Source organism: Lampetra planeri, chromosome 18 (assembly GCF_965212315.1).
Source record: "Lampetra planeri chromosome 18, kcLamPlan1.2.h2, whole genome shotgun sequence".
Classification (NCBI taxonomy): domain Eukaryota; kingdom Metazoa; phylum Chordata; class Hyperoartia; order Petromyzontiformes; family Petromyzontidae; genus Lampetra; species Lampetra planeri.
In genome coordinates this window covers 11,275,839-11,299,088 of record NC_136124.1, presented here as the reverse complement: position 1 = coordinate 11,299,088, position 23,250 = coordinate 11,275,839, and the positions used below count along the sequence as shown (strand labels likewise).

General features: G+C 46.0%; 1 protein-coding gene across 4 annotated transcripts in view; it reads left to right on the top strand.

Moving 5' to 3' along the window:
* The window catches only part of LOC144723653 (uncharacterized), a 52,504-nt gene that overhangs the window by 3,615 nt on the left and 25,639 nt on the right, over nt 1–23,250 (top strand). Inside the window, exons 1-9 of one of the 4 annotated variants that reach the window (XM_078602551.1) lie at nt 465–956; nt 2,249–2,361; nt 5,900–7,964; nt 9,094–9,281; nt 11,578–11,728; nt 12,642–12,703; nt 14,488–15,989; nt 17,568–17,715; nt 21,297–21,384. In XM_078602551.1, coding sequence (XP_078458677.1) covers nt 6,029–7,964; nt 9,094–9,281; nt 11,578–11,728; nt 12,642–12,703; nt 14,488–15,989; nt 17,568–17,715; nt 21,297–21,384 — 4,075 coding nt within the window. In that variant the 5' untranslated portion in view covers nt 465–956; nt 2,249–2,361; nt 5,900–6,028. Of the gene's footprint in view, nt 1–464; nt 957–2,248; nt 2,362–5,899; nt 7,965–9,093; nt 9,282–11,577; nt 11,729–12,641; nt 12,704–14,487; nt 15,990–17,567; nt 17,716–21,296; nt 21,385–23,250 lie in introns of those variants that run through there. The other 3 variants (XM_078602550.1, XM_078602548.1, XM_078602549.1) reach the window with 3 other exon arrangements.

Here is a 23,250-nt window from a genome sequence, read left to right as displayed (position 1 = left end):
CGCGGGGGGGCTCATGTGGAGTGACGTCACGCGGGGGGGGTTGGGCCTCATGTGGAGTGACGTCACGCGCGGGACGGACAGACATTTCTGGGTGATTTTAGGTAATTGTCGACGTTTCGGGCAATGGCCCTTCTTTCATGGGCTATGAAGAACGTCGCCTATTGTATATTTTGCTTCTTTTAAGGCCGCGGTGTTGTTGACGAATGTGTTGAGTTGTTTGTAAAGTCTGCTTGTGCGCCACTGCCAACGTAGCAGCAACATCACTAAATGTAATTTGTAATGTAAAAGTAAAATAAACAAAAAAACTACGTTTCGATCACAACACAAGCTGCAGCTTTTCCCATCTTTTTTCCTCCTGATGACGATCGGTGCTTGTGTTGTGATCGAAACGTCGTAGTTTTTATTTATTTGTATTAATTTGAACCTATCTCCGTGACTGTCTCACTGGTGGGGGTGGTGGTGTGTGGGGGTGGTGTTTGCCTCTCTCTGTCTCACCCACGTCACCAAGTTGATTAAAACCATCCGCAGGCGGAATCCACACGTGGTTGCGGCGAGTAGCAGCAGCAACAACAAAATCCAACATTGGCACGATTCACCACCCCACACACACGTGCGCGCATCTTTCTTTCTTTGCCTTGGAGATGAATTCAAATATCGTCTATGGGAGCTCGATCCGTCGTGAAAAACTCGTGAACGGGTGAAGCCACCCCGGCTGGAGGGAGATCAATAAACAACACGGTGCTTTGGTGTTGGAAGAGTAAACAACAACAACAAACAACCCCCCAAAGACTGGGAAAAATTCACCAACAAAGGCCCCCTTCGTGAGCAATTCGCGTGGTCAGAGTTTGTGGCCTTGAATAATCATCACCTGTGGCCAAGGGCGGTGTGAAATCCCGAGCTGTGTGGGGAGGGGGGGGGGGTCTCTCGCTCTTTTCCCGGGCCAAAGGTTCTGAAGGGTAAGTTCTTTGCCTTTTTTGTTGTATACATTCGATGTTGAAATAATTTTTTTTAATTAATTAAATAAAGAATATCCCAAGTTTTGATTTAAAGCTTTCGTGACTGCAGGGATTTTCTTGCTGTGGATTTCACACCTGATGATGATTGCTTGTGTTGCAGTCGAAACGTCGTGAGAATTTTTATTGTTTTATTTGATTATTTCCCTTCTACGTGACTTTACCGAAAGAACCAAGAATATATATCCCAAGTTCCACGTGGAACGTTGTCAGCCAACCGCGTGGCGGCCCCGTGTTTAACTGGGCTCACGTCTAAGAAGTAAAGTGTTGTTGTTGGTCGTCCGCCGATGTCATCTTTTTGGTGTTCTCAAAGTTCCAACCTGTGATTGTTCACGTCGTTATCACGCTTAGTTGTGTTGTGTTGCGTGAGCTTTAAGTGAACCTGTCCTGGGCCTCCCCCCTCGATCGACACGGTCTCAAATTAGTACCCGGACCATTGTGTAAACATCGCCACTTGGGGAGACAAAGGCGGCCGGGTGTGGGTGCTGGCCACCCACTCCCTCGTGTAGCCTTCATCGGTGCTACTCGCGAACAGCATTTACCCCCATAGTCTGGTAAGGCGACATTTGGGGGTGGGTTCTTTGTGCTTCTGAGTGGGATCGTCAACATGATTTGCTCGTGCATCGTTGGTCGTGGTCGATCCGCTGCTGGATGAATCGCTCGCCGTCACCCAGCTCACGGCACGTGGTGACCACGAGCCCGATGGGTTTTAAACATTGGCAATTGAGCACACACACAGATAAACACTTGTTAAAAAACTCAAAAAGTTGCTAAAAATGTTAGTGTGAGATGTTGGTCCATACTAAGCAGTGGTTTGTCAATGAGCGTGCGTGGTTGCGTGTGTGTGTTGTAAAACGTGTACACTTAAAACGTAACAGGGTGCTTCAACATTGTTTAACACTTGTTTGAGACTATGTCGTTATAATACACTGTAACATGATAGCAAATGTATGTTAATAGCTTCAAAAAGTTTCTACTTGTTCGCAGTGCCCGATTATCCTCGCAGCAAGAGTAGCTACATATGTAGATCCGGGCTATCAATTCTGGTTCAGTGATTCTGCACTTGCTCTATTGCTATACTACTATACCGCCTTCGACTTTTACGAACGACTGCGTGTTTAAGATTAGCGATTTGTCATTATCTGGCTGTTTAGCAAATTTTAAAAATACAATTACTTTGTTATGGAAGTTAAACATTTGTGTTTTAATATTTATGTGTTTTTATTTTTATTTAGGGCCCCTTTATAACATCAGCTGCATCGGGCACTGCTGTCTCGCCATCGTTGTCAACGCACGCCTGGAATCTTCTCCAGGCGGATCTCCAGAGCCCGGAGGGACATTTTTCGTGGTATTGTTGCAAATTATCGACAGTGTTCACATTTTTTTTTGAAGCGCCCTGTATTTTAATTGTCAACGTTGAGTACGCGCGTGCTGTATTTGTTGTACAGCACTTATATGGTCCCCGGCCTTCGCCAGCTCGTGGTGAAGTATGGTCAGAACCCGCACTGACCGACGGGAGTGGGGGAGGCCTTCATCCAGCAGTGGATTGATTAAAGGCCTATGCAGTGCTGTGCATGTTGTGTTTATCAGTGCAGTGTTTATTGCGGTGTTAATGGGCATGCAGCTCTGCATGTCTCCCGCAAGTTTATAAAGCAGCAATTAAAAAGCGTTGATTGAAAGGACACGGCAATAAATGAGTGAATGAGTTCAATAAACGTAGTTTAACACGTAGGATTTCGCGACAGATATCCATAATAGAGGGTTTTTTTGTGGGTTAGATCGCGTAAATATGTGTCCATACTCTTTGGTTCTTTATATGTTTCGTTTAAACTGCCACCACCCAACAGCCAACTAGTAAGGTTTGTCACGTAAACGGAACATGCCAATTCGTTACTAGTACAGCACACCGGTGTGTTGGAGAGCAAATCCACAACATTTACACTCAAATACTGTCGAAACTATATACTCGGATTGTTAATGTTGTGGATTTACTCTCCAACACACCGGTGTGCAGTACTGGTAACGAATTGGCATTTTCTGTTTACGTGACAAACCTTACTAATTGGCTGTGTCTGGTGGTGGCGGGTTTAACGACACATTTATATTTACGCGATCGAACCCAAAAAAACCTGTATTATCAATATACTTAATCACAATATAAGTAAGTCTAAGTTATATATGTTCCCATTGGCACATGAGTGTCTCCACGACTGAACTAACAGTAAGTGTATTAAAATTGGCTCTAAATTTGCAGCACATTTGGGAAAGTGAGTATCGATCAGCAACAATGTGAGTTGGTGTTCAGTGTCAATGAGAGAGCTGGTGGTGCATACTGATCCAAGTCACCCAGAGATCGCAGAAGCTAAGCAGGCATTGAGCCTGGGTAATGCTTGGGTGGACGACCAACCACCACCAATGCCTCAAGATGGCAGTGCAGAAAAATCCCATTAATTATACTGTGCTTCTATGCTCCCACAATTATGCTGCATTCCTTCAACCGACCCGCACTGATTGGCGTGGTCAAGTGTGGCCAAATAACCCTGAAAGGCGTGGGGAGGCCCTCACCCAGCAGTGGATTGATAAACGCTTCTGTATGTGAGCCTTACGGCACGACCCCGGGGTCCCGAATAAACGGAAGTCAAAATCTTAATTCATTAATTTATTTTTGGCGACTCCGTCCCAACACGCACATAAATGCGCAACCCACCAGGCGCGGATCATTCTGTTGTCATGTCCAAGCGCAGCAGCGAGGACAAATGCGCAGAAGAGCTGAACAAGCGAATGAACTCCATGCTCGGGTATGGGCAGGATCATAAGTCTTGTCCAAAGCTGCTTAAACTGCCTACACGACTTTAGCCCTTTATTTGCCATAACGGTTTGCATAATACAGTGAAACTGCTCTCTTATCTTCATTATTATTTGTGACCTACCAATGTCTGCAGCCAGGATCAATCGATGACAATCCTATTACCTGCAGATATTTAACAGATGAGATGCGTGGCACCGTTAATTCCTGCTGTTTGATAATACTTCTCTTGTCCGTATGCATCTGTGCAGATAGGTTTGTTTTGCGGTTAAGCCACAGTCCCCACATACCACTCGTATCGATGCGGATAAGAGGAGCGGCGACCCACTTGCTCTGTAGAGTAACATTGGTATAAACACTTGTTAACAGCGCATTGAAAACGCGTACTATTTTATGTACTGTTTACAAAGTGTGTTCACAAATCCACACTGAGAAACACGATGATTGACAAGGTTGTAAAAAATAAATTCGATAGTGTCTTTAAATAGAGGTACTGCAGGTAAGTCGTTTTCAGTTTTAAAGGCATAGTTTAACAAGACAACACTTGCCACCATCCTTCAAACCCATTGGTGAAAAAGAGCAAAGTTTTTGTTCACATTATAATATAATGTTTATGCCAGAGCCGGGGGCTTATGGGACCCTGGGGTCTCGCCATAAAATTCATATGTATACAGGAAAGCTGTGGGTTAGACTTCCACTCTGAAAGCAATAGGGGGGGGACACAGTACACATGGCCGATGTGTATGTTGGGCATTGTGGTATTTAATTAACAGCTGTGACTAATAACATTCACTTTATTTAGGGCGTTGATGTGGCTTCCGTCTATGTGGCTACCACCCCAAAGGATGTCTGTGTACACTGCACCTGACGTAAAGCAAAACAACACCCATCTCCATTTGTCTCTCCGTATATATCTCTTTCTTTGCATTTCAGTTTAAATCTTCACATTGTTTTCTAAAAAATATATTGCATGTGGTATCACCGTTTTTATATAATCTAGCGTTTTGCCCGTCCTAGGACGGAAGCTGTAATATCTACGAAAAAATTGAGCAGAGTATAATTGTGTCTTGTGTAAATTTAATGGCAGTGAATCTTGCACGAAACGAAGTCATCAAACACTTCACTGCATATCACTGTAGCACTGTATTAATGGCAGTGAATCTGGCACAAAACTACATCATAAAATACCTCACTTCATGTCACTGTATATAACTGACCTTCAATTTGTTCCAATTCACTGCTCTGATACTTTATTCTCTTCTGCTTTCAGTCGCTGAGGTTTAAATAAATTGGAAATCGATACAATATCTGGAAAATCACCGAGAAATGTCTATTTTACCATAATGTAGAAGCTTAAATTAGACTTACCTTTTGTTTCAAGTACTGAAGAAATAAATAAAGACACCAAATCCACTTTGTTGCTGCGTAGAATTATTGATTAGATTCACTTTCAATAAAGAAACGTGAAACTTAAAGCGAATTTGCGAAAAAAAGATTTCCGCTCGACCTGCGTGAGTGTAAAAATCCACCCGCTTATGAATATTCATGACGGGGGGTGCGGCATGTGGAGTGACGTCACGCACGTTGCACACAAACAGACATTCTTGGCTCATAGTAGTAATATAAGATGTATTTTTCTGTTTCTCCAATTGTCTCTTTCAAATCAAAATCTTAAAGCCATTTCCATTCGGTGTAAAGTTATTTTTAGGAGGAATTAGCCACTGTCATTTCGACCCTTTTGTGGATTATCGGCGTTTCTAGCCTTAAAACTTTTCTGGCACGTCAAACACAAATTAACTTCCCTTAAAATATCACTAAAAGCAGGATACGTTGAGGGGGGTGGGGGAGAACCATCACTTTTAGTGATTTATGCCATCTCTCAGTTTAAGTGATATTTTATTGAAATTAAAATTTTAAACAAATATTAACGGATCTAAAGTGATGTGCAAATGTTAGAATTGTTAAAGTCACGGGCTGTTTTAATAAATATATTGTATCTGTTTTAATCAGGAAAATGTCAATGCATACGTTATATTTGTGAGCAGAAGTCTAATACTGCTGCATATTCTTGTTTTTGCAGTTAAATATTTGAAGATACTTCGTCACTTTAGCTCTGAATTTCTCCCTCATCCTCACCAAGAATTATGTGTGGCTCTACAGATTTCAATGACATTCATCCCGCGGCCTAATACGCTGCAAACACTGCACGATGGAAACGCCAATGTCTCTGAACAAGTACATCCAAGATATTTGTTGCACTCAGTCCTACAATGATTTCATGACAACGTACAACATCAACAGGGCTGCAATCTGCGACCGGGCCAAGCAAAGTGCCACTGAGCATGCCAAGGAGGAGGATGATGCTGAGTGTGCACAGCATGCGCTTAAAAGCATAGAGTTGCTGTGTACAGTCCCCTCGGCATTTCCTCACTGCAGTGAGCATGATGTGTGGGCCGATGGCTCCACACGGGCTCCGCAGGCACGGCCAGTGCTGGAATCGATTGATGCTGCTGATGATCGGCAGCTGCTGAGTGCTGCCCCGTCAGACAGTGCAATGGGAAATCAGGATGGGAAGCCGCTGGGAGTCGGCGCTGATGCGACGGGAAGGCGGCGCTTGGATGAGATGGCAGAAGTGGCGGGTGTACAGGTAGGTTACGCCAGTGCGCTGGATTCTAAACGTGCGGACGAGTTGCAGGGGATAGGAAATAACAAACAGCACTCGGCGGGTGACACTGTAGGATCGACAGCTTTTTCTGCGATTTGTAAATGCAGATTTGTGGCCGATGGCCAAAGTGGCGTAGCTGCACTCCATAGCGCGAGGGAAGCACGGGGAATAATGCGTACGCACACCGATCAAGCTCTGACATTTATCACCCTTGGCGAAGGAGATGGCAGCAGGCTCGCTCCTGTGCATGATACAGTTTCATCAGCTGGGCAAAACTGTGACCTGGTGAAGTGCACAGGTCTGCACGTAGACAACGCCAAATATTTAACTTCGTTTTATGATGTTGATCTTCATAATCGTAATTTCAAGCCGGATCATAAACGACCAGTGAGTACCAAAGGATCGTTGAATAACAACAGTCTTTTGGTAAATGTCCAGAAGGCTATGTTAAAACATGAGCCACTGCAGGGAACTCTAAAAGCAGAGGATTATTCAAAAGAAGGAATTTTGAAAGAAACCGAGGAACCACATCTACTGCTCAGGAACTCAGGTTACCATAATTACGGAGAACACGTACCATCAGATTACAAACCTGGCAAGATAGACACTTCTGATGAACTGAGGGAACTCCATTATGAAAAGATACAAGAAGTCCCTTCATTTTCAAGTGACCATCAAAAACAGGAACAAGAGTTTAGAGATTGCTGTGGTGAAGATAACGGTGGGCTTGAATATTCGTCATCTTTCAAACCTAAAACACAAAACAAAGCACAGGAAGTTTGCTCAGCGAAAACCAAGTGTCCGCTGTTGGGTGTGCATGCTCATGATTTTTGTGAGTTGCTGGATACCGACAAACAGGAAACCATATGCGATGTAGATGTCAAGCTGCCCGCTCGAGATATTTCTCCAGAATGCGTTCCATCAGAACTGGAATCTGACCAACTGAGTGGCGTGAAAATGAGGACAAAGACATGGACCGAATCCAGTCCCAAGCTGGAATTTTGTGACTTGAGCAGCTTCTGTCTTCATCACAACTCGCCGACAAGAAGCCCTTGCCTGCACAGTACCGTCGTGCACAGAAGGCACATCAACACACAGTACCCGATCACCACCACTCGACAACTGAGCTCCCCGGTGGCGTCCCCAGTAATGTCGCCCATGCACAGCCCTCTTCGGTCAAGCCAAGAGCATGGCCTCTACACGGACGCGATCCTGATGCACAATCACGAGTCGAAGGTGCGCAAGCTTGCCAAGTCGTGGGATATGGCTGCCCTCAAGAATTCAGAAGTCAGTCGTTCTGCCGACTGGACCGAGGAGACCATGAGTCTGAAGCAGAGACAGGAGAAGCTGCATAAAGCTGGGTCCATGGATGTCCTTTCCTGGGGTAAAGACGATCAGAGCAGTGACGTTTTCTGTGGCAAAATGCGTCTGGATTCCAGAGAACCTGCACAACCTCTAGGCTTCAATGCAGAATTTACAGGTATGTCCTCCAGATGATGCTCATGAAGAGGAATGTTTGCTTACATGATTTATCAACTGAATGGTGAAGCCTTGAATCTATTAGTGATGCTTTCAAAAGTGTAAATCTTTTAGAAAGAGTCGCTAAACTCTGTAACTATTGTTTGTGATAGTTTTCCATTATGCCAGCATTAATTACTGTGGTGCTTATAGAACACTTGCCTTGGCATAACAGGGAATATTGATCTGTTGGTCCACAGTGTGGGTATTTAATATATATTTTTTCAGTAACCTTACACAAATGACAGGTTTAGTTTAATATATATATTGTCATTATCGAGGGAAAGATGGGTCACTATGAACCTGGTGACCCGAGTTCGATTCCCAGCCATGGCTAACTTCATATTCTTGGTTCTTTCGGTAAAATCACGGAGGACGGCTGCTTGCGTTGTGGCCGAAACATCGTGAGAATTTTATTTGATTATGTTTTATGTTATTATTTTATTATTTCCCTTCTACGTGACGTTACCGAAAGAACCAAGAATATGAATCCCTGCAGTCACGAAAGCTTTAAATCGAAAAATGGCTAACTTCAGTGATGAATTATATCATAACCAGTCTTTGGCTTCCTTCGTTTACCAGCCGTATTGAGCGGCACTGTAAAGCACGGTCAAGTAGCCTGGGTGGGGAGACCTTAAAGCGATAGACCAGTGGTGGCCAACTGGCATCTCCTGAGCCGCATGTGGCTCTGTTGAAAGGGCATAACGTAGAACGCACTATCACAGTGGCAAAAATATTTTTTCATGTCTCCCGTGCTGTGCTGAAAACTGCCAATATATACACATTTATATTTACACATTTATATTTACACTTGGCTCTTTGCAGAACTGATGGTTACTTTTTGGTTCTTGGTCTGTTACAGGTTTGCCACCCCTGCATTAGACGAACAAGTGCAATTTCATTTTCTTAGCTAAATAATTTAATTAGTGAGCGTCATTTAAAACCAAAATATCCAGTCAGCAGCAATGTGTTTTTTTATACACTTCTAGCTAATCTAATTAAAATGTTGACAACAATAGACAGTACTGTTGCTGTTTTATTTACTAACGCAGTGTAGGGAGATGTTGACCTCTTTGTATTTTGTGCATTAGGGAGGGCGCTGCTGGAATGGGTTATCCGTTCGATCCCCGATGGAGATGTTATCAGCTCTCAGGAGAAACAGGAAGAGGCTCGCAGACTCTGCTCGAAGCTCCTGCACGCTGGGCTTCTCTGCGTAGCGAGGCGTTCACCAGAGCTGAAATCCATGACGTTTTCTGCAGAAAATTCACCACCTTTTCAGGTACAGTTACTTTTCATTGCCGTGGCCGAGTGGTGGTGCGCTTAAAACGTGTTGCATTCTTGCAGAGTGTTTGCGGTTCGTGCCCAGCGGATGCCCGTGACTATTACTGCGGGCAAATTAGCCGAAAATGTCACGGTCCAAATTTGGTTTTATCGCAACATCGCCCCCTACGGTGAAAGTACTGCAGATTATAGTCGTCTGTTGAAACGTCGTGCATTCGTGATAGCGAATACCAAATATACTAATTGTGTGATTTAGCTTTCCTTTGGAAGCAGCTTAGTGCCTCCCTGCTCAAACGAGCAATGGGGGGGGGGGGGGCAGCACTCATTTCTGTCATTGTGCCCGAGCTGGTCGTGGATATGACACATTCCCATGATGGTGGGTGCCAGTTTATCCATGCGATGACCACAGGGTGGTATGCATTTTATTGGCGATCTCTGACAGGGGTTTGGTCTCTCAACTCCTCATTTGGTTGAACGCTCTGAGCACAACGCCACTCAGCCAGATCTTAAGGAGATGAGCTTCATGAAATATTTGTTTTTCCATTCGAGCTGTGCCATCCGATGACTTGATTGATTGATTCTGCTCCCGATTATCGGTTCAATTACTCGACCTGGCATGGCTAGAGTTCCGCGGCTCTTCCTTGAAAAAGTGTTTACAAGAGATCTGCTTGTGTTGTCGCGAATATAATGTCACGAATCTTTAAGCAACAGCTATTAAATGTGAGGAATACCCAGTGCACACCCTGTGCCTTTGAGTCCTAGTTTGTTCAACTCTACTGCTGGATTTATTAAGACACCAGTGACATCGCTGTGATGTCACTCCCATTTGTTGTACTGCAATTTTTTTACAGTATAATTTCGAAGAGTGATGTATCTCTATGGTGTGTGTCCCCATGCTGTCTGGCAATGAGTTTGAAGCTTGGCTGATGATTACAAAAAGCACTTTAATGTGATTCTCAGGAATGCCGTAGTGATGTTGTCCCTGTACTGTGCTACACTGTTGTAATGGTTTATACGCTATCGCTGGAGAGATATCACAAACGTCACTGCAGAGTCCTTTTTCCCCCCATCATTAACGAAGCTTTCAGCTCATGTGGAACAGACTTGCACACACAGCTCTTTTGTGTACTCGTTAATAACTACTTGTTTTTTTTGGGCCGTGTATTCCTTTAATAACGTGATATTTTTAGACGTTGTGTTATTTTTCCGTGTGCGATATTGATGCTGTAGATAATTTATACTCGTGCACGCACATCCAGAGCACGAGCTGTGAGAGCGGACTGGTATCGATGGCTGCCCTGTAAAAAGTGCAGTGTTTTATTTGCATCCTAATCAATAATGTACGGCGAGAGCTGCTTTCCAAAACCTGCAAAGGTAAATTTTTTTCATGGCCACTCGTGTGCCAATTTGCAGTTGTATAGCCTTCGTGGCAATATGTGTTGATGAGGTGTTTTGCAGTTTTTTTAGATGCAATGCGATACTCGAGCACACGGGGTTGTGAAGTGGTCTGTGTTCAGTGAAAATTCAGATGCTGTCCAAATCTAGCAGGAGTGCTGCTGCTGTGTTGGTACTGGTAGTAACCTCCTGGTTACACCAGCCCACAAGGGATTATTGTGTCCGTCGTGCAGGGTGGGAGGGGCTGGGTGGGGAGGGGAGGGGCTGGGTGGGGAGGGAGGGTGGGGCTGGGTGGGGAGGGGAGGGTGGGACTGGGAGGGGAGGGTGGGGAGGGGCTGGGTTGGGAGGGGCTGGGTGGGGAGGGTGGGGCTGGGTGGGGGGTGGGAGGGGTGGGGCTGGGTGGGGAGGGGAGGAGCTGGTCACCCCGTGGTGCCCTTATAAAACTCAACGTTTAACCTACTCACGCCGGCTTGTGCCCGCCCTCACAGTCGGGCATATTTGCGGAATACACCACGCCGCCGTTGACCGAGCAACCCAACGTTCCTACCAGCTCCCTCCGCAGGAATGTGTTAAATTGTTAGCACACCGCGTTTGTATTCATCTCCCGGCGTGGCAGTTGGGATTATGGGGCAAGTTGATCAAATCTCTGGCCCACTGCCTCTGTCCACCCAGCTGTATAAATTGGTAACGCCACAGTTAGGTCGAAAAAAGCTCACGTGCGGTGGAGTAAAATGTGGGAACTCCCACATCTACCAAAAGGTCTGTCCAGTGTGGAAGAAGTAGGCCGAATTCCCTCGGCAGGGGCTGTCTAGAGCTCCGTCGAGTGGAGGCCCATCCACTATCAGTGGCGTTAGCATGTGATGCGCAGGGCTGCACCTGTACCTTTACCTTCCTTTAAGGCAGAGGAGCTGTATGCCTGGGCGGCTGTGGGTGGCGAGAGAAGAGCAGCTTGGGACAACAGCCCTCCGCAGAGACTGCAGGCAGGCTGGCCTTCATTCAAGTCTGGAGAAGCTTCTTCCGCCCAGGCTGACTCGGCGCATTTGGTGGAAGGTGAGATTAATGAACGATGGGGCTGCGAGGTGGTGGCCAGGAGATGACATTTAAGATTTAGATGTGATGCAATGGATGGAGTCCATGTGTTTATTGAATCCATCTGTGAGGATCCTTCAGTGTTATAACCACTCTGCGTTTCCTTCTACATGTAAAAATAAAAAAGAATCAATGGAATTGGTGGCAAAGCATCCCAATGGGGGACCCTTCTAAAGAAGAGTGCTGAGACTCTGTGTGGCCTTCTTGGGCAATTAAAGTGCATTATTATTACTCCTAAGAGTTCTGAGCTTACTGCTATATTCATTAAAGCCCCCCCCCCCTTCTCCCTCACAGGCTATTTAACTCGTATAAGTATATTGTAATGAATTTCAATCTTTAATTGCATTCATTACAGGTGTTGAAATGATATTGTTTGTTTTGCAAACTGAATTTGAACACATAGGCTTTCGCAACCAATATCATCCATAATATAGTATTTTTTAGGTTAGATCACGGAAATATAAATGTTTCGTTAAACCCGCCACCCACTCTACACAGCCAACTAGTAAGGGTTGTCACGTAAACAGAACGTGCCAATTCGTTACTAGTACAGCACACCGGTGTGTTGGAGAGCAAAACTGAAAAATATATATAACTAAAGTCCAGAGAAATCTCAAGACACTTCACACTCTCTAGCTCTGGCTTCCAGTGCCTCTCGCATGTTTCCAAGCTTAAAGAATCATCTTGGAGGAAAAACAGTTTCCTCATGACCTTGAAGCAACGTGTTCTTTGAACGAGCGGTTTGAGGGGTGAGGCGAACAGATGGAGATGTACGGATGAACGGGACGCACGGACGGACATCGTCATAACGACTTGGAAAATGTTTATAAGGGAAAGGTCCACATTGTTAAATGTCACTTTTATTTTCTTGCAGAATATCGAAAGAAAATCCTTCGAATGAAGCAGAAGCACAATGGGGCTGTGGCACATGCAGAGGTCAGCAAAGGAGTTGAACGTAACAATTAAACAAATTATTTGCGTTGGCAGTGGTGCACAAGCACAATTAACAAGCAACTCGATGCATTTGTCACTCATGCTGTGGCCTTAAAGGGAAAGTTTATAATAATAGGCAACGTTTGGGGCAATTGCCCTCTTTCATAGCATATAAATGTGCTTTGACGTTAAAAGTGTATGAGATTCCAGTGTTGCAGTAGATAGAGCATCGTGAGCATCATTATTATTATTTTCTGTATGTCCATTGACTCTCAATAAGTCCTAACAATAACATTCAAACATTTGTGTTATCATACTTATTGAATGCGTATGTAAAGTTACGAGTGTTTGTTTCTTCATGTATATTTATTATAAATGAAGCCTCGTTTTTCGATATAATTTTATTTACACAGTGAACTTTGTTTGCTGTGTGTTCCCGTACTTATTTAAATGAGTGTCTTCCTTGAGAAAGAGACTCCTGATCTCAATGGGCTGCTTTTACCTGGTCATGAAGATCCGCTGTCTAAAATCTGTAAATGATGAGAAAACCCATGACAACAGAAAACTTTAATTGCAGGCTGGAAACAAATAGATTTTAAAATACACAAAGACATGCAGCGTCCGATGTCTAAAAAAGCCTTTTGTCAAGAGTTGAGAGAATGTGTTGCCCCATGGTGTAAAGGCAAGTCCTATCCACATATTCTTGGTTCTTTCGGTAATCCTATTTCTCTCTTTATCACTGCTAATCCTACATAATATACTAGCATAATATGACTTTGAGACCCCCCACCACCTACACATTCCACAAGTAGTGACTAATCCCATATCTGCATTTGTCATCAACATGCTAAATTCCTCTGTTGATATGTTAACTCCTTTGTCAAGGCTCTCTCCTCCTCCGACCCAGCTTAAAAATACACTGCCAAGCTTAGCAGTGTTCATTAGGACGCTGTCTTTCCGACAGCCCTGTTCTTCACCTGAGGACGGCTGCCTGCATTGTGGCCGAAACGTCGTGAGAATTTTATCTTATGTTTTATATTTTATTATTTCTCTTCTACGTAACTTTACCGAAAGAACCAAGAATATGAATCCATGCAGTCACGAAAGCTTTAAATCGAAATCCTATCCACATATTATGCTCCCAGAGCATGTGGCAGCAGCCAACATTGATAGCTGCACTGTACTGACGAGTCCTAACGAGGACAAATTGCCGGTCTACAGCTGCGTCTCTTTGTTTCACTGCTGTCTGTTGGGGGGTGGCTACATTTGAGTCCGTGGTCCTAAACGACAACATTGCCCCACAATCAGTTCCTTTGAGCCGGTGGTCTGGTTAAGGCTGAAAGCTTTTGTACATGCGGTGCAGCGCACCTTTGTGCCTTGTTGCATCTATTCTATGCATGGGTTGAGGATGATATCTCGTTCGAAAATTTGAGCCACGTATAATTCACAAACTGTTGTTATACCGACATAGGAGCCCTGAGGAGACTTGCGTTATTATGCAACTCGCAATCAGGCCTGGGGCCCTCTCGAACAAACTCGTGCGTTTGTAGTAAATCGAGAGCCGTCGGGGATGTTGCTGTGGTGTGATTCTTAGCACTCTGGACTTGTAATCCCACAGCAGGATGCCGGTGCAATCTCCCGTCTCTCTCCACCCAGTAAATCAAACGGTTAGCACCACAGTTAGCTGATGAGTGGTGGTAAAGCATGGGTGCTCACACCACTTCAGAGGTGTTCGGTCCAGAGCAGGCCAAAATACTTGTGTAAATGTTGAATATGTGTGCTTTCAGAGAATACACGAATGTCGAGTCTTTCACTTGAATGGAGAGCATACAAGGGAGCTCACGAGGCTGGAGCATAAGGTCGCGGACTTGAGGAGAAGGATTGCTGAGCTGGCTGACATCAACAGCAATTGCCTGGGACGTCACGGCACCGTGAGGGACGCGGCCGCCCACGCGGAGGCCCACGGGCCGCAGGGCGTGAGCGCTCAGACGCAGACGGAGGCGACGGCGCACACGACGAAGGCGTCCGAGACACGATCGGTTCAGACCTCTCCCGAAAAGATGGTTTCCCCGCTCGGCACGCTATTCTACGGCGAAGAACCCTCGAGGGCGAACGCGGCGTGCTCTCCCCAGGCCGAGAATGCCCCGAGACCAAAGTCGTGCTTCCACACCAAAGTATCACGTAAAGTCGGCCCGCCTGCTTCATTTCCCTTCTACGAACCCTCGCCTAAGTCGGCCCCAAAAATGCCCAAGGCAGGCGGCGACAATGGAAATCTCACAACTTGTGGAGACCCAAAGCTTCCTCATCCACTTCCTGCAGACTGCTGCCTCCCAGCTATGTCTGAAGGCTCCATTCCTCTCCCCCCTTCTTTTCTTCCTCCAACTATTCCTGCGGATTTGATTCCTTCGCCTCCTCACAGTGCTCCACCTCCTCCTCCCCCTCTGCCTCCTCTTCCTGGGGGCTTCATTCCTCCACCTCCCCCTCTTCCTCCTCTTCCTACGGGCTTCATCCCTCCTCCTCCACCTCTGCCTATTCCTGGAGGTTTCATCCCTCCTCCTCCACCTCTTCCTCCTGTTCCTTTGGGCTTGGTCCCTCCTCCTCCTCCTCCTCCACCTCTTCCTGGAGGCTTCATCCCTCCTCCCCCCCCTCTTGGAGATTTTATCCCTCCTCCTCCACCTCTTCCTGGAGGCGTTATCCCTCCTCCTCCACCTCTTCCTGGAGGCGTTATCCCTCCTCCTCCACCTCTTCCTGGAGGCGTTATCCCTCCTCCTCCACCGCTCCCTGGAGGCTTCATCCCTCCTCCACCACCTCTCCCTGGAGGCTTCATCCCTCCTCCTCCACCGCTCCCTGGAGGCTTCATCCCTCCTCCTCCACCGCTCCCTGGAGGCTTCATCCCTCCTCCACCACCTCTCCCTGGTGGCCATATCCCTCCTCCACCACCTCTCCCTGGAGGCTTCATCCCTCCTCCACCACCTCTCCCTGGCGGCCATATCCCTCCTCCTCCACCTCTTCCTGGAAGCTCCTTCCCTCCCCCTCCTCCTCCACCACTTCCCGGTGGCTGCATCCCTCCCCCTCCCTTTCCACCTCTGCCCCCTGGAGTGTCTGCCCCGCCGCTCCTCGCTCACCCGTGTGCCTTGTCAAGTGCGTCGCACTACGGCGTTGGCTTCCCGCACATAGGAGGGCACCAGACGGCGTTCCCGCAAGGCGTGGCGCTGCAGCGGCCCTCTGTGGAGCCGCACCTTCCGATGAAACCGCTGTACTGGGCGCGCATTCAGCTCAAAGATAGAAGGTACCTTTATTAATGCTGTGTTAAAATGCAAAAAACTAGGAATTCAACATGTCTCGTCTGCTCGATATACGGATTTCCCTCACTTTATGCAGTAGATGCGTTCTCCAACGCACAAAGCAGAGTCGCGTAGAGTAGACCGCCCAACCCACAATTCACCGCACAATGAACCACAATGCCTTGCTGATCTCGTCAAGGAGCATAAATTATCACACAAACTCTGATCATCCTCGCAGTGGCTTTTGGCTAACCATCGGACAAAGATTGTCACTGAATTGCGCGCTTGCAGATGCACTTCTTGCAATGCTCTTCCCATATTAGAAATGCATGCACTTTTGAATCATCTGGATTGAAAACGAATTTAGTTTTTTGTCCTTCCCCCGCACCTCTGAGTAGCATGGTTGGCTATGTACAGTTCAAAAGAAGTTCAACATGTACACATACCTGCCGAGTAGCGCATACAGTAAACAAATAGTGAAAGGGATGGAATGGCAGCCACAAGCAGAAACGTGCCCTAGAGGACAACTACCATGTAGTTAGAGAAATAATATGTGCAGATGGTATAGATGGATTGTGTCGTCACAGGACAGGGATGGCAATGAGCGTGGGCAAGCCTTCTTCCAGCAGTGGATAGAAAATGGCTCGTGATGATGAAGCATGGATCTTTATAGCCAAGCAGTTAGAGAATTTTATACCAAGATCAAACATTAAAAGGTTACCTCGATAAAAAATCCAATTTCATGTGATAAATGGGATCTTAATAAAATATGCTGATGTCTGGGAATATAACTCTGTAAGCTCCCATGTCCTTTCTCAGAGGCATTGATGATCATGGCCTTCCATTCAACTCTGCCCATAATATTACTCGAGAACTTTGCATGAGTTACTCCTCCCAGTTGCATCCAATTGTTCAAATTGCTTGTGTAACTCAATTCACTGTCTTCTGCGGGCTTCTTGTACCTCTAACTGTGGCAGTCAAAACATTATACGTTGTCCTTTGTTTTCTTATATCATGTCAAATAAATCGAACTTGCTTTTCTCTATTTATTCTTATTAATGATATTGTGAATTACAATTCTTAATACAAATAGTTTTGGTGTAGCATTGGTGTGCACTGGCTAAAAAAAACGCATGTTGAAATCACCAAACTGGGTTTGATTCCCGGACATGGATAACGTCAGTGACAAGTGATATCTAAATCCGGTATGAATATGCATGTACGGTGAACTTCTTTCGTACTGTACGTAGCCAAACCATGCTAATCAGAGGTGCGGGGGAGGGACACCAAACTAAACATAAAAAAACGGCACCAGTACCCTCTTCACCATCGTGATGTGTGACCCAAGTGGTGAAGAATGGTGAAATGACCCTACTAACCAGCCAAGCTTTATTCTCAACTGCCTTAACTCTTACATGCAATTTTAGCATCCTCTGTGTTAACTTAAACTCGTAAATGTCAGAGGCTTCTATTTGCTGTGCCATCAACCGACAATCAACTCGTGTTTGTTGCATTGTTCTCACTCGATGTCTTTACATTGCAGAGCACGGTTGTCTTTTAATGTAAGGTTATTTTGATTGCAGGTCGGATACTGCAAATACCATCTGGGATGGTTTGGATGAGGCAAGGATAAATCCTTTGGAGTTCGAAGAACTTTTCTCTAAAAAATCCCTGAAAGAGAAAAAGAAGCCGCTGTTCGATGCGTTCAGCAAAAAGTCTAAAACCAAGCAAGTGAGTCACTCTTTAAAATTCTTAAGCATAATGTTGGCCATCTGCCACTTGTTGCAGAGGTTTGTGGTTCGAGCCCAGCAGCTGCCCTGGTTAATACTGCGGGTGTATTATAATAGTAATATCAATAATGAATACAATTCATAGCGTGCACATATTTCACAAATCGGATTCAATCTTCGATTGAAAATCTCGCGAAGCGCGGATCAAGAAATTTAAAGCATTAACCAAAGAATTTACCGCCGTTTGCTTTGCGTTGGACGGTCAAGATCCCGTGATATAAATTTGGAAAGAGTGGGCAATTTGTGCTGGTGTCACGGTCCAAATTTGCCAAATTTACTGGCATATTACCTCATTGGGTAAAGTCACATGGCACCATCGCGCCCCCCCCTCCCTACTGCTCTGAAACTACTACAGACCGTTATTACCTGTGAGACTTAGCGCCTTATGCAATGTTCATGGACGTTGGAGCTTAGAAGAATTTTAACATGTCGACTTTCGTGACCAATATCCATAATAAAGGTTTTTATGGGTAAGATCACGTAAATATAAATGTGTCGTGAAACCTGCCACCACCTGATACAGCAAATTTATAAGGTTTGCCATTTAAACAAAACGTGACAATTAGTGTCTACTTCAGCACACCGGTGTGTTGGAGAGTAAGGCCACAACATTGACAATTGGAGTTGCGACGTTTCGCTGGTGATTACAAGCAGATTCATCGGGGAGATTATCCAGAATTGTGAAGGAAGTTTTTTTATCGAAGAACAGTACAACAATGATTTTTTCGCTGCACTGCCCTCTGCTGCCCAACCACGTGGCCCCACAGCAGACAAGAACTGCCCTCTGCTGCCCAACCACGTGGCCCCACAGCAGACAAGAACAACTTGTTGCACATTGTTGGTCACCCATTCTAGCGTTATCAAGGCCCAAGCCTGCGTAGCTTTCGAGCTCAGGAAATCGGGAACGTTCTGGGAGATTTGGTCACAGGCGCATTTGCATGCACCGTAAACCCTTGTTAATTCGACACATGTGGGGCTCTGGCCTTGCCGAATTATCCAATATTCCGAATGATTTACAATGGGTACTCCTCAGTGCCTCCTGCCCCAATAAAAATGTTTTTTCCGAATTTTCCAAACACTTACCATGAGTAACCAGCACTGCAGGCAAAGAAGGAGATGTGGTAGGTTCCCTTTTGGTAGGTTCTCTTTTGGTAGGTAACGGAGGTTGTGGAGTGGGGCTTAATGCACCTAGTATGTACTTGCTGTACTGTATGTTCAAGGTGCTTGATTTTATGTCACACTCTTCACACACTATACGCATTGACACACTTGCATCAATTATATCCAAAGCTTCGGATTTGACCCGCAGACTAAGGGATTTATACTTCAATCCTTTTCAAATGCTTCTTGGTGTAGGTGTAGATGAGATTTCTGAGAGGGTTGGCTTGCACAGCGTGCATAAGCAATGTAAAGTTCAAAGCAACAGGTCTGCACTAACGCTCACCATGCGCGCCGCCACTGGACTGAGTCGTGGCGTGCGGCGTCGCTCCACGTGTTTGCCGAAATTGGACCATTCGGTACGGCAATTCAGCTCATGGCGAAATTGCTTTTCCACAGTATATATCCCGAAAGGGCAGCCGTGCCGAAATATCCCCAAATACGAATGATAAAATATCGTAATAATGAGGTTTTACTGTAATGTGAAAATGACTTGAAAATAATAGTTTTTAATTTATATAAAAATAGATTCGCCTGGTTGTTCGGATACATAAAGCATGTGCCGGTCACACTTCATACCTTGTAAACATTTACTTTGGGTATTTTTGTAGATATAAGCGGATAAAACTAACTTAGTATCAAATATGTACACGGTTGTAATCAGAATCTGAATATTTATACTGGAGGAATCCGATGAGCTATAAAGCTCTTTTTGCACAGATGTCCCAGTAGGGGCAGATCAGAACCTAACAAGAACAAATAATACAAAAACACGATAGGAGTACAAATTATAGGCTGATGATGAAGTTAGTTTTAATTACTAGCGAAACGTCGTACTCAAGTTTAAATGTCAATGTTATGGATTGCCCTCCCACACACCGGTGTGTTGTACTAGTGTAGTGACATTGGGGATGTCACTGTATGGTGCCGGACCTCGAGGGCCATGGTGTGTGATGTACTTACATCGCGGACAGCATCGTGTGTGTTACAGAGTGATGCCGGCTCTGGCAGAGCATGACTTGTGATACACTATCATCGCGTACACCCCGTAGGTGGGTGTAGTACCAGCCCTTAGCGGAGCTTGGTGAGCGCTGGGATAGCGAGGGCACCACGCATAGCGTGCAGTGCTGGCTCCCACAAGAGGGAGCGGGAGAGTGTCAGCCCAGGGACATGGTTGCCCCGGGCCATGGCACTCCGGTTGACCCCGGTAGGCATGTGTACCGGAGTGTCTATAGGGAGGCCCCCAGGTGGGGGGGCTAGGGGGTGATCACGTGTCCGGGGAGAGCTCTCGAGAGGGATCGAGAGAGAGCTGGAACGCTCTCGAAGGTGGGCGGGGCCAAGGGCGGGGCCGGCCCCGACCCGGGAGGATATAAGGTGGGTCCCTGGGAGGGACTTGGGTTGCTTCGTTCTGCAAGCTGGAAGCTCCACGTTCTACATCTGAAGAGGCACCAACACATGGCCCGGGACCCGAGGACGGGTCCGGTCCGTCGTAGCCATAACTCCTGTATGGTAGTGTAGTTAGCTGGGTGGTCCCCACCCTAGGCTGTGTCTGGTTAAGGGGAAGCTACCCCTTTTGTATATACGTGTTGTGTAATAAATGTGTTGCCTCTGAAGAAAAACGTCTGCGACTCAGTTGGACTCACTACACTAGTAACGAATTGGCATGTTCTGTTTACGTGACAAACCTTACTTATTGGCTGTGTTGGGTGGTGGCGGTTTTCCGGCACATTTATATTTACGTGATCTAACCCCAAAAAACCTATATTATGAAGGCAAGGTGTAAGCAAATCACTAAAAAAATATATACAAATGAAACACAATTCTTAAAAGGTAAGGCCCGCTGAGTGAAAACAAATGCAAATACTTTAATTAGTGAATAGTTGCTGTGTGTGTGTGCTTGCCTGTGCTGACACAAAATACAGTAGAACCCATTTTAACGACGGTAATTAGTTCCACGAAACCGGTCGTAAAGTAATTTGGTCGTTAAGCGAGTATCGGAAATAGTCCTGGTCAAACCATTTTGGAGCTCACCGATTGGCCGAAATTGGCGTTCACGTGCTCCTGTCGTAATGCCGTCATCAGAGGAATGGTCGGTAAGCGAACACATTGGGCTCTGTGGAGGCCCCGTCTTTAACCGATTGGTCGTTAACAGGGATGGTCATTAAGAGGGGTTCTAATGTAGTTACTGTGTTTGTGTGTGCTTGCCTGTGCTGACTCAAAATATTATCTTCCTGAGACACCGTTGGGTGATACTTCATGAAAGCCTCGTGCTGTTTATGTCCATTTCTTTTCACAATGACTTTGAACACGCGACTAAGCATCGCGTAAGCGAACCACGTTGTTGTAACTGTGTTTTGAACGCAGGTCACTAAAATCTTGGATGGCAAGCGATCTCAAGCTGTAGGAATTCTAATGTCCAGCCTTCACCTTGAAATGAAGGACATTCAACATGGTAAGGTGATCTCTTTGCACCATGCCTGCGGATTGCTGCTGTTCCATTCGATATCACGTACAGCGATTACCGCGGACTAATGCAGGCACGTTAACACGTTACATTACGCCATCAGGCCTCCTGCCGCCTGCCCATATTCGCTCTTTGAGGAGAGGATTTAAATGTGGGGTACTACCATCCGTATGTGTATGGTCAGCACAATGGACTTGCACACCAAAGGTCGCTGCTACCTTTCAATCTCCTGGCAAGGAAGTTAATGGAAGGTAGTTAAGTTTCTTAAGTCCACCCCGCCTCTGCTCACCCATTATTATAATGGATAGGGTTAGTCGACCAATAGGTTGCATGTGATGGCATAAAGTGTGGGTATTGCCAACAGATACTATCTCTAGGGGCTCTCTAAAGTGCTCTTGAGGGGTAGGTCCTTCCACCAGCAGTAGCAACAGCACGCAAGTGCAGGGCTGCACCTCTACCTTTTCTTGTGGTTCGAGCATTGAGCTCGCAATCAAATCACAGCCAGGGGTCCACTCGGCCCTTCTCCCGGGGTTGGCACAATTGTAGTGGATTCAACTGAGTCGCAGACATACTTCTTGGAGGCAACTCATTTATTAACACCAACACATTAACACAAAGGGGGTTACTGCCTCTTTACCAGATAACCTATGGTGGTGGACCACCAGGCTAACTACGCTAGTTACTGGGAGTAGCTACAACGGACAGGACCCTAGCTGGGGTCCTCGTCCACGCGTTGGTGACTTCTTCTTGGACGTAGAACGTAAATCTTCAGATGACGATAGCAACGCTGAACCCCGGTCCCTGTGCGGACCCGGTTTATATGCTCCCGGGTCGTGGCTGGCCCCGCCCTTGGCCGCGACCACCTTCGAGAAACCTCTTCTTGTTTCTCGACCCTTCCCGTAGGATCTCACCCTGACACGTGACCACCCCCACGCCCCCACCTGGGGCCCCTGTGTAGATCTTACTGGTCACGTGCCTGCCAGGGTCAAACAGTGCCATGGCCCAGGGTAACCTCATCCCATGGCTGACACTCCCACACTCCCTCCTGTAGGAGTCGGCACTACACGCCACGCGTGGTGCCACTCAGCGCTATCCCAGCGCTCACCGAGCCCCCTCTAGGGCTGGTACTACACCCACCTACGGGGTGTCCGCGATGACAATGCATCGCACGCCGTGCCTCGCTAGAGCCGGCATGACACAGTGACATACACAATGTCGCTACATACGTGATGTCGCTACATACGTGATGTCCGCGATGTGAGTACATCGCACACCGTGCTCCTCTAGGGCCGGCACCACACAGTGACATCCGTGATGTCACTACACAATCATCGTCATTCATATTTTAATGCACCACATGTCTTTACTTCTCAAAGTGCATGGAAATTGCTTCACGTAAACCAAATGCCCACAGATCTATAAACAACAACAGCAATCAGTTACTGTATAAATAAACAAACATGAATGCAATGTTAAATTACTTTTAAGTGTCTGTCTGTTTCTACAAGTATGTATGTATGTTGAGCTTTTTTCGCATCATAAATAGCCAATCGTGCTTATTGGAAGTGCGGAGGAAGGACACCAAACTAAACACAAAAACAGTTCTCATGAAATGAGTTTTCAATATCGATTTAAAAGTGTATAGCTCCAGTGGCTTCCTAATATTGGACGGAAGAGCATTCCAGATGGCCGCAGAAGTGCATCTGGAAGCGCAATGCAGTGACCATCTTTACATGCAATGCACATGAGTCTTTGTTCATAGCTAATTCGAGAAAAATAACCCTTGAGTCTGAACCAATCCAAGCTTGTCGATGCAGTGGTATAGGTATATATGGTCAAGCAGACTATTCCCAA